Raw genomic sequence first — 12,044 nt, forward strand, 5'->3', positions numbered from 1 at the left:
AGTTATACAGATCTCAGTGATTCTGATCCCAACTACTTTTGTCTATTCTGAGACTTAAATGGGTCATTGATTCTAAACATTTGTAATTTCTTCCCATATCAGCAATCATTTGTGGCTCATTTCCACTGTCAATACCCATTTGTTTCTTTGTTGGCTTTTACCAGACAGGAAGCGCTACTTGCGGCAATCAGTGAGAAGGACGCAAACATTGCCTTGCTGGAATTGTCTGCCTCTAAGAAGAAAAAGACTCAGGAAGAAGTCATGGCGCTCAAACGGGAGAAAGATCGACTAGTGCATCAGTTAAAGCAGCAGGTGGGGTGTCCTACATGAAAGGTGTGTCTTGCTGGGTCTGGGGTCTCAGTGCTTTCTCTGGGTTTAGCCATTCTTCATTTTCCCATGTCCATCCTGCAGGTTGAAGCATCTTCGGACAGGTAGGAGCAAAAATGCCCAAAGTTATTGCTGGAACACCATTTTATTGCTTTCCTGTGTTTATGCGCATGTTGGCTGGGCCTGGGTTTGCAAATCAGCGCTGTTTTCCTTTCTTTTATATTAGCATCATCTCCCCAGAAATAACTCTCTGCTCTCTACCTTCCAGTGGACTTTGACTTCTAGTTAAGCCCTACAAGCTCCCATTTAAATTCTGGACACCTTCTTTCCGGTTGAACCTATTATCTTCTATCTTGCTCACTTGTGTAAATAGCTTCCCTCCTCCAATTCTTTGGGTTTCTTTCTATACTTCCAGCTTTGTTCTTGAACTGTTTCCTCTGGAAACTTGCAGCTGAGGAATATCTCCCTGCCTCTACTACTGCCACAGCCAGCCTTTGAGACTTCCCAGCCCTTAATCAGCCTCATTTTTTAATCAGCAATTTTTTTTTTTGCCCCACGATCTGGTATTGTTTCCTCCTTATTAGGTTATTGTACTTGTTTTAAGGGAAATGGAAAAAGAGGTATAATCTTAACTCAGGCAGAAAGTTCGTTGCTTTTTGGAGGGTTTTCTGGAAGTAGCTGAAAATGAAACCTGCTAATAGTACTCATTACTTCATTACAAAAACACTTAACTGCTATGACCTCATAAGGCGGCTGCCACATCTTAGCTAGGGTGGTGCATGGCTCCACAACTCTCTAAGTCACACACGGTTTACTATGTAGAGTATCCACATTGATCTCAGCACTTGGGACTGGCTGTGTGCCTGCTAAGGTGATCTATGCAGAATGCAGTTATATAGAGATACGCACCCTCCCTTTGCAAAGAAGCCAGACCTTTCACTACTCAGGAAAGTAAAGGCATCTTTGACCTTGAACCAGAAGAGTCCATTTCTCATGGGTCTGCCTTACTGAAAGACAGAGAGAGACCACAACCATGCCTGGGTAACCTTCCCCTCGCAGAGGGAGGGTCTCAGTCACTGCCAAACATTGGGGTCATTCCATAGAGCACCATGCTTTGCTATCGCTGCCCCCCACCTGGGGTGGGGGACCACTTCCATCCGACCTCTTTGTTTGGAGCTGTGACCTTCAAAACTGGGTTTTCTACTCACTTGGCTACAGAAAGTCAAGATGAACCTCCTTCTTTGCTTTCCCCTAATTCCTTCCCTGTGCCCCACCTCCTGCACCCTCAGCTCCTACACCTAACCATTGTAGCTTTCTCCCACAGGTGTATAGACCTAGGAAACAGCCCCCGAGCTCGAACATACCATGCACTTGTGATGCTGGCTACAGCCCAGATATTACGGCCAAGTACCACGGGTCCAGCTACGATGCATACATGATCCCAAGGTCTCAGGTCAGTCAGCTGTTAAGGAGCTACTCGCCCCCACCATAGGGGTGGGATGGGGGTAGATAACAGCTACATCCTCTCTTGACCTGCACCTCTGTTAAAAGATTCCGAGTGCTTGGTAGCCATAAAATCTGAGACCTTAGACACCAGTCGCTTATCATGATGTTCCCTTCAGTTTCATTTGCTGTAAATGTGTCACTGTTCCCAAATCTGATGGCACGGCAAAGTCAAGTAGCCACAGGCAATACTGCTATTCATGGTAGATTCTCTCTCTCTCTCTCTCTCTCTCTCTCTCTCTCTCTCTCTCTCTCTCTCTCTCTCTCTCTCTCTCTCTCTCTCTTCTTCCCATACGTTCTTTGACTTTTCTCATTAAGCAATTTCTCACCCCTAGATGCAGCTAAGGATTGAGTGAAGGCCTTTGGTTTGCTCCTGGGAAATGGCACAAAGGCATCATTCTTTGTGACAGACTGAGTTTGGGTTGGTGGAACGGGTAGGAAATCCCGGCTATGCAGTTATACTGTCTCTTGAGCTGAGGCAGGGTCTAAGCGTTTCTTGTGGCAAAAGAGGAGTGGAGGATGTGGATGGGCTCCTTGGTGGTGTGGTTTAGGTTGGAAAGTTTTACTCCCATCTTATCTAGCAAAGAGCAAGAACTATCCCATGAATTTAAGTCTCCTTATCACAACTGATAATGATTCTAAGAATAATGGTTAATTGCTTGTAAAAGCAATTCCCTTTTGTCAAGTGTTTACTGTGGGCAAGAACTTGTCACCAAGATCCCTCAGGGGAGTTTTGTTCTCCAGCTGCTGCCACAGCTGGCCCTGCAGTGCCAGGACCAAGATTATGTCTCTTTGGGAGGGAGCATACCGTTGGCTCACAAGTGGCACTAACCCACCTCAAGCCCCACAGCTTGTCAGTGGCAAGTCAAAAGCTTCAGACAATCTACCTCACTCCATGGTTTCCCAGTAGCTGTGGGAATCAATTCAGAGTTATAAGCAAAGCTGTGAGGGTCCCTTCTCTCTCTCTCTCTTTCTCTCTCTCTCTCTCTCTCTCTCTTCCAGAACCACGCATAAAGAGTGAGCTGTGCCTGCAGTTCTTTAGCTAAGCAATTGTGTCACATGGACTGTAATGAGAGCTATTACCATGTACAAGGCACAAGTCTAAGGCCTTTGCATATATTAACTCACACCCAAAACCCTACAGAGAAGGAGCCAGCAGGGACATCCAGCGCTTTGCTCAGGCCTCACAATTGCACACACATACCATGATGCTTGAAGACTATTCCCCAAACAATCCTGATAGGATTTTATGGACAACATCCAGAGTGGGAATGCTTGGGTTGAACCTTGTTTCTAGTACTTGCTAAGTGACTATGGATACTTCTCTTTCTCCATCTGTACTTTGGCTGCTAATCTGATTCAAAGTGTTTTTTTTTTAATATTTTTTCTTTTTTTTCTTTTTTTTTTTTTTTTGCCAGTCCTGGGCTTGAGCTCAGGGCCTGAGCACTGTCCTTGGACTTTCTCAAGGCTAGAGCTCTACCACTTGAGCCCCAGCACCACTTCCAGCTTTTTTCTATGTATGTGGTACCGAGGAATCGAACCCGGGTCTTCATGCATGCTAGGCAAGCACTTTAACCATTAGGCCAAACTCCTGGCCCTTTTTTAATATTTTTTAAAGAGGTTATCATACCTAACACCTAATAAGTATGAGCTGTGTGTGTGTGTATGTGTGTGTGTGTGTGTGTGTGCGCTATACTTCTAATACCACTGCTAATTAATAGCACCTCTGGTCCTCAAAGGCAGTTTTTTAGTTCATACTTATTGGGGGTTACATCTGTTGACCTGTGGCAGGAAGAACACACACAGATGCTGACACCCAGCCTTGCTAGCTCTCCTTCCTAAAGCTCAGGCACTTGGGAAGCAATGAGTGTACACATCAGAAATCCTAGATCCCAGCTCCTGGCTCACTCTGACATGAGCCCATAGTGCTGATTCTATTTTGTTTAGTTTATGTGTGAAATCCTAGAGACCTGTTGTCTTTACCTATATGGCCGACTCAGCAGAGCAGAATTCTTTCAGGAAGCCAGGCCAATAGAAATGGAAGCTCTGTGGGTCTACTCTATTCAGTTTCTGTACACAAAGTGAGGGGAAGTGGCTCGTGAGAGATACTGTGTAGCCTCCTGACAACTAAACATATGCAACAAGTCTCTCCATTTCTCACACCGTCCCAGGTAGCTGAGTAGGAATAATTCAGCAGCCACCATGGCAATTGCACTTTGCCAGGTATAGAGTATCCACTCTCAAAGAACATTTATGGTATGAAAGAGTAGTTACCACCTGCTAGACTCTATGCCAAGCGCATTATATATGTATACATTTATAAATATCATGACGCTTTTCCTCATAATGAGCCAATTTATCATGTTCTTTTTATGTATCTGGCTCTCTGCTGGGTGCTGGAAAATGAGAAAAGTATCATCATTATTTTTCAACAGATCAAACCAAAGCTCTAAGAAAAGGTAGGACTTGAGCATCATCATAGCACTCATTATTATAGTGCAGGGTGCCTAAAGCAAGACTGTTCTTCAGGGATTAGTCTTAATATCTCAGAGGTTACGTCAGAGAAGCCCAGTCTCGGTACCTTGTCTCTGACTTGCAATGGTATCAAGGAGAGAGGAATTTGGAGTTTGGTGAGACCAAGTGTTTCCCCAGCATTTGATTCAACAAGTACTTCCTGTGTGACGACAGTAGTAGCTATTTGGGGAATGCCCGGATTCAATGAAGACCTTTTCCTTTGTTCAATGATGGAACAATGAACAAAGTAAATTATAGGGTAGAGAAAAAGGAATATAGAGCCCACGCTAAGGAAGAGCAGGGATATCAGGGTGGTATTAAGTTGCTAGTGACAATTCAAAATAGGCTGGACATGAAGGGACCCCAGGGGAAAGGGCACGTGGAACAAAGGCTTGAAGGAGGTGAGAGAAGAGGAAGCCAGGGAGCCATCTGGAAAGAATGTCCCAGCAGATAGTGTGAGTGAATGGGGGAGTTGTCAACTCAGCAAAGGCAGGTAATGGGTTTTAAGGGAATCTCATCAAGGATCTGCTGAGTATGGTGTGTGCTGAGGTAGAAGTTTCCTGTAGTGAGGAAGCAGAATGCACTGGCCTCACAGCCTCAGAATAAAAAGGATTCCCTCCTTTGCTGCTCTAGACCACTTGTGAAAGCCTACCAAGCTTACTCTGCACCACACACACACACACACACACACACACACACACATACACACACACACACACACACACACACACACACACACACACACACACCCCACACACATACAAAGTCCCAGAGGCTTGGCTTGCATTTTGAAGATGCATTGCCACTTCTCTGAGACAAAATTCTCCTATCCCATCTAACAAGATTTTTCTGGTGGTATAAGAGCAAGGATCTTTGACACATTTTCTCCCCAACTTTCTGAGCATCGCAGCCACTAACTGGAGTCTCCCTGCCACACATCCTTCCTGTCAGGAAGCTGTGGGTAGTCAGGAATGGTCATTCTAATACCATCAGTCTGTGCATCAGGGTTGACTGAACCTATAAGTATACCTGGCAGCCAGGCCAGCCATTCTCCAATGTCAGGGAGCAGGAATCAACTCTTTTCTAAAGATAAATCTCATGTTTCACTCATCACTCTCAAGTCCTCACTGATTAAAATCCTTCCTTGGCTTTTGTAGGTAGAAGGATAAAGACCAGACTCAAACATGTGTACTCTCTACCTTTCACGTGTCCCTTCCTCTGCCTGGAACACTTTTCTCTCTTTTCTTCACCTAGTTAATGGCTGTGCATCCATTCAATCTCCATCCAAGATCGCTTCTTCAGAGAAGCCTTCTGGGACTCTCCATTGGATGTGATTCTCCAATTTGGCCTTTTGTAGTACATATGTATCTACTTTATAGTAATTGTACCAGGTGAAATTTTGCATATGTTTTTGTGGTGATTTTGAATAATAATTATCTTCCCTGCTGGTTTATGAGCTCCACGAGGACTGAAAATATGGTCTCATAACTTTTCTGATTCACCATTTATCCCCATGCCTAGTATAGTTTCAAGCTGATAATAAGCATTAGGATAGTAAGGAATCAATGACTATCCCTTTTCCTGTCGACAGGACTTAACTTGATAATTTTCACTTTCATATTCCAGGCATACACCACCAACTTATAGGAGGAATAGCTGAATGACCTGTCCTTTCCTACAAGACCATTTATAGGGATCCCTATTCTCATGCCTAAATTTTCTGAGAAGGGACTAATTTGACCCTTTTCTCCAAGTCTCTTTTATCTTATTCTACTTTTAAATTCCCTCCCATGGCTTAGATGATTTTTGAATGAAATGTCACTCAGTGTGACTGAGAATTCTTGTTATGAGAGGCGCTCCCCCATTCCAACCCTGAAATTTTGCATCTTGTAAGTCCATTTGCCTAGAAATACTTCAGCTCTTGTTAAGTATCTATCAGAAAAGCCAGAGGTAATGTGAAGTAAGCTTAGAAATTCCAGCTATGGCTAACAATGAAAGAATCTTTATGGCACTCCTTAGGTGTTGACATTTTGGTTGTTTCTAGTGGTAAGAGAATACAAATTGTCCTTCTGTTCCTTTGTAGGGTTAAGAAAAATAAAAGATTAAAAACAGTTTGATAAACTAGGTATTCAAGCAGACCCAACTTATATTTTCTTCCGATTTCTATTTTCTTTAAAGAACTCACCTCTTTTTACTCTACTTCTTAAAAAAAAAAAATCTGGCTCCCAGATTCATGCAATCTGGGGAGGGGCTCTCAATTGGGAATGGATTAAGTTTTGATTTTGTTATTTCTCAAGGGATCTAGTTCTAGAACTTATTAAAAATTACTGTCTTCTTTAGTGTCTTGGATTCAATTCCCCAACTCTCTTCCTCCTCCCTCAGAGAAGGAACTTACTTCAAAATAATTAATTCTGAAATCATTGGATTTGCCTGCTGCTAAAGAGTTTTTGAAGAAAGCTTAAAACTAAATCCTACCCCCTAAGCTTTATTCCCAAATGCTTTCCTGTTGCTGAAGCACTGATATGCACATCCTTGATGAAAATGCCTTTTTAAATGAGGCCCAGACACCATTGTTTAGTGAAAATTAGAACCAGCTTATTTCTCCGAACCAGTTAGAATACTTCTGAGATCAGAGATAAATTGTATTTGGTTTTCTTTTCCCTTTCCTACCAGTTCTGGGCATTTCTTTCAGCCACCAGGAAATATGCAAGTCACCGGGGATCAGGAAGGAGTAGAGAGGACAGACAAGTCCACTGGTTCTCTCTTTCTCACAGAGTTGACAGAAATCCCGGGCAATCTGTTTGGGAAGAGCCCTGACCTGGGTTGTCTAAAAGTGCTAGGAATGTCTTTAAGGATTAGCTAGACAGATGTGACCAAGAGTGGGGGAAGACAGAGACGGTGCTCGAACGTGTTCAGGAGAAACACTTACGAAGAGACCAATGGTGAACGCATGCTGTGAGACTGTGAGAAAAGAGAAAACACACCAGCGGGTGGTTAGCCAGCCTCCACCTGAGGCCAAGGGTTTGTGCTGTCCCCTAACACAGCCCTCCTATGGTATGTAGATGACTTTTAATTACCCTTTACAGTTCAGAAGGTGAGCACAATTAAACAGCAGTGGAGGAGCTCGATGAAGTAGGGTTCCCATAGCCTCCTGTTGTGTTTGGATGAGTTCCAGGAAGGCTTGGTTTGATCCCAGCATTTAAATGCATCACAGACTTTCTCCTGATCCAGTTGCCGAAATGCAAATGCCTCCGTTGTTACTACAGCCTCACTTTGGGCTAATCTGTTCCTGTCCCTCTGCTATAATCTAGTCCCATCTCTATTTATCTTTGACTTCAGTGCAAAATGTCTTTGAAGTATGCTCCGAAGAACACCCCTTTTTAAAAGGAAAACCTCAGATCCCTTCGCTTCCAGGCTAAGGCAGGCTGTTTTCAACGTGGTAAACCCTGAACTGCTTGGAGTTATTACAATTTCCTCTGAATGCACTGTAGTAAGGCATGATGCTAATCTGCTCTCTTAGCCTGGAAACATTTCTTCCCCTCGGCGAATACCTCACCTCCAATACTCAGAGTCCCTTCCAAATCACCAGTTATGACACAAAATGTGCTCAAAGGCAGAGGAGGGAAACACATTCTCAGGGGTTACATTTATTTCTCAAATCCCTCTTAGAAAGAAGCTTCCCAAATCGGCAAGCTGACGCTAATGGACCAACTCCCGAGTCTGTGGAAGCCAAGTGTTTTAAAACAGCACTTCAGTTCCTTTCCCTAATCATGGATGGGGCCCCTGGGGTATTTGTTCAACATTCTTTAGCTACAGGAGATGACTTTGTCCTTGAACAGTGGAGTCCTATCTACCACCACTAAAAAGATACAAATTGACATTTTGGGGGTACAAAAGTAATACTGAATTAAAAAAATCTTTACCTAAGGGTTCAAAACATTTCTTATAGTACTAGACATTTCTGTGATTGGCAATTAATAGCCTATCTTTTTTTGATACCTGCCTATGCAAATCATGATGCTTTTACTTAAATTTTCAAGGACCCTAGAATAACTCTTGCTACTATGATTTTGGATATGAGGTGCCCCCCGCACACCCCTCTTCACCTAAAGTCTCCTGTGTTAAAGCCTTGGATTCCACTTGGTGGTGCTATTGAGAGGTACTTGAGCCACCAGGTCTTCTCCTTAGTTAATGGATTAATCCCCAGATGGATTAATAATAGGATGCATTATTGGTATACGTGGTGGTAAGTAGAGGGTGGAGCAAGGGATAGGAAGTGGGCCAGTGAGGCATACCCTCCAAAGACAGACTGGATCCTAGTTTCTGCTTCCGGACTGTTTCGGGGTGAGCAAGGTTGCTGTACCCTGCCCTTCCCCGCAGTCTACCTCATGCCATGCCCAGAAACAATGGAGGCAGTAGGTATGGACTGAATTCAACCTCTGAAAACATGAGCCAGAACAAATCTTCTTCCTCTTAATGGTTTCGCTGAGGTAATTTATCACAGCAACAGAAAGTGTAACACACTAGCTACATTTACTCTTTTTTAAAGATTACCCTTGACAAAACCAACTTTACATTGTATCTCCTGCTTTGAAAAATATATGATATGGAGCCAGATGTGGCACACATCTGAAATCCCAGCATCAGGCGCGAGATTTGAGAATTTGAGGTCAAACCTGTACTATTCAGCCAAAGCCTATCATCAAACAAAATAAAAGCAAAAACAGAAAATAAATAACAAAAAAGTGACAACAAGACAAAATGCATGAAATGGGTCTGCCTTTTATGTTTCAGAGAGATTTGCTAGTTTTGTATTTGAAATCTGAACCACTCCCAGTATCCAGGAAATGGCAGAGCATAGGAGAACAGCAGGCTTCAGCTGAAGGTGACCAAAACAGAGACTAGCATGTAAACGCCAAGACAGTCTCTCATAGGCTGTCTCCCTCCCTTCTTTTTATTCAAATTTCACATCTGTGCTCTATTTTTAAACATTCATTCTTTAAGTGATAACGCATGTTTTACTGAGCCTCTTATTGGATTAGACATGTTCAAAATCCCCTCCATTTTAACCACTTCATTATTACCTGGGAGAACAGTCAGCCCACCACCAAGGCGGAGATAGTGGTAGGAGGGAATCCAGCTGCTGTACGGGGTGGATTGGTGGAGATGGTGGCATTATGTCAGGAAGGTTTTCGTTCAGGTGGAATGTGTGCAGGTTATAGCTCCTCATCAGTGTGCTTCTGCTCCCACTTCAGAGTAGAGCAATAACGTGCTTTGAGCCCTCCTTGTGTATAGTTGTTACTGAGCTAGGATCTTAAATACATTATCTCATTCTAGCCTCACCATAACCCTGAAAGTGAGGTGTGAATAATCCCATTTCAGTCCAGAGCTGTGCCAAGCCCAGTGCTGGTGAGGTAGAGCCAAGAGCCCAGAGGGGTCTCAACCAAAACTTCCATGATCTTCCCAGGGTCCCTCAAACTGCTTGTAAACAGGGACTAAAGAGATGCATAGAAGGAGGAGGAGGAGGAGGAGGAGGAGGAGGAGGAGGAGGAGGAGGAGGAGGAGGAGGAGGAGGAGGTGGTCGAGGCGGCGGCAGCGGCTTCTTTCTTTGACCCTTTTCTCTCCTGGTCCATCTTGCTTGGCTCCAGCTGGTTCCTGATGACCTGAGGCCACAGTGTGCCAGCTAGGGAAGCTGATTTATCTCTTCCTGCATCACCAGCCATCACCTGCTGCTGCTGCTGCTATGGATGGGAGGAGGGGCACAACTCTCTCTTATCAGGTGTGCTCGGTTCCTAAGAAGTATTGGCACCTTTGGGGTTTCATTCTCAAGGTATCTGCTTGCAAGGGCTTCCCCCCTCTCCTTTAGTTTTTCATTTTTCTTTTTCATCATTTACCATATAAAAGCAGGTTTCTCCTGGTCCCTTTCTCTCTGTCCTTCCCTGCCTCTTTTCTTTTCCTCCTATAATTAAAAGTCTTCTCAGGCTGTCTTCACCTTATCATTTCAAATGAACTGAAAAAAGACCCGACTTCCTGCCCTTGTGTCCTTCTGCTGCTGAACTTCAGAATGGAAAGAAAAGCTCTTTTCACTCCCCTTTCTGCTTCCTACTCCCTGAATAACTGTGTTCCCGTCACATTGATGTTGTCAGGGACCAGCATTGTTGTGCAAACCAGTCTGTCCTTTGCTGGCTTTTTGCAAATAAGAGTCCTGCAAGAGGATTCTTCCTTCTCCCCTGTTGTGATTACAGACAGTCAGCAGACACAGAATTGAATGCATCCTGCAGTTGTCTTTGCTCTTGCTTGACTCTGCATTCTTTTCTGGGGAAGACACTGTTCTATTTCATTCTTCTGATGCATGCTGATAGCAGATTTCAAAATTCCAAACTCTCCTGTGTTTATTGGGTTTTCTTCAGTTTTACTGCATAATTATAAACTATTAAAAGTCATTGTGATTTAATTTTGTAACTTTCCTTGTTATGGAAATGAACTTTTCTGTAGTTAAAAGCATATAGATAAATCTTTTGTCATAAAATGATATATGCTCATCATAAAAACTCCAAAAAGTACAACGAAGAAATATTAAAATTACCCATAATCACACCACTCAGAAATAACTGTCATTAAGATTTATAGTTTCTTAAATTCCATGGTATAGTTTCTTAAATTTGAACAAATACATGACATAGTACATTATGAGGAATTTTTAGCCTTTTAATCATTTAATGTTGTATATATTTCCTCATGTCCTTGAAAGCCTTCAAAAACATATTTCTTGGTTTATGATTTTTATCATTGCATAATTAATTTTATCATCCCTCATGCCTGAGATTTCAGTTTGTTCCTAGTTCAGATTTTTTTTTTTTACTTTTATGACCAAGCTGTGGTGAACATTATTTTTTTGTTTTTGCTGTCTCGGGGTTGTTTTGCCTTTTTTTTTTTGCCAGCTCTGGGGCTTAAACTCAGGATATCATATTCTTTCTTGGCATTTTTATTCATAGCTGGTGCTCTTCCACTTAAAGCTATACTTTCACTTCTGACTTATTTGTTGCTGCTATTGTTATTTACCTTTTTAATTGTAATTAATAGAGGGGGTACAGTTATATTTGCCAGATAGAAGGTGCACTATTTCTCACACATTGATACCCCTTCTCATGTTTTTGTCCCCATTTCCCTCCCCCAAACTATTATTTACCTTTTAAAATGTTTAAACTCAGGGCCTGGCATTGTCCATGAGCTTTTTTTGCTCAAGACTACCTAGTACTCTCCCACTTGAGCCACAGCTCCACTTCTGGGTTTTGGATGAGTAATTGGAAATAAGACTCTCAAAGCCTCTTGCCTGGGAACTGCCCATCTTTTCAGTCTCCTGAATAGTTAAGATTGCTGGCATGAGCTATCAGTTCCAGATCCACTTTCAACTTGGTTAATTAGAGCTAAGAGTCTCAAGAATTTTCTGCATAGGCTGTCTTTCAGTGGGATCTTCAGATATCAGCCTCCAGAGTAGCTAGGATTATATGCATGAGCCACCAGAACCTAACCTGGAGTGATCATTTTAATTTTATTTTTTTGTTGTTTTTCTGAAGGTTAATGCTTAGCAATTGGATTTTTAGAGTTCTGGATATTTGTTAAAGGGTTTTAGAGAATTAAGAAATAGCTCTCTCTTACAAATGTATTTGACATTAATAAACGTTTAAATAAATGTTCAA

The 12,044-nt window shown here is 42.7% G+C and overlaps 1 protein-coding gene across 12 annotated transcripts in view; it reads left to right on the forward strand.

Annotated features, from left to right (window-relative positions):
* The window catches only part of Erc2 (ELKS/RAB6-interacting/CAST family member 2), a 909,407-nt gene that overhangs the window by 685,554 nt on the left and 211,809 nt on the right, over positions 1-12,044 (forward strand). For 8 of the 12 annotated variants that reach the window (XR_016533027.1, XR_016533028.1, XM_090320748.1 and 5 more), the window contains 2 exons: positions 165-312; positions 1,652-1,780. Coding sequence is in view for 10 of the 12 variants with exons in the window: in XM_090320748.1 (XP_090176874.1) it covers positions 165-312; positions 1,652-1,780 (277 nt within the window). In the remaining 2 variants the exon portion in view is untranslated. Of the gene's footprint in view, positions 1-164; positions 334-1,651; positions 1,781-12,044 lie in introns of all 12 variants that reach the window. The other 4 variants (XM_090320790.1, XM_090320812.1, XM_090320798.1 and 1 more) reach the window with 2 other exon arrangements.

This window comes from Megascapheus bottae, chromosome 2 (genome assembly GCF_031878675.1).
Source record: "Megascapheus bottae isolate mThoBot1 chromosome 2, mThoBot2.hap1, whole genome shotgun sequence".
Taxonomy (NCBI): domain Eukaryota; kingdom Metazoa; phylum Chordata; class Mammalia; order Rodentia; family Geomyidae; genus Megascapheus; species Megascapheus bottae.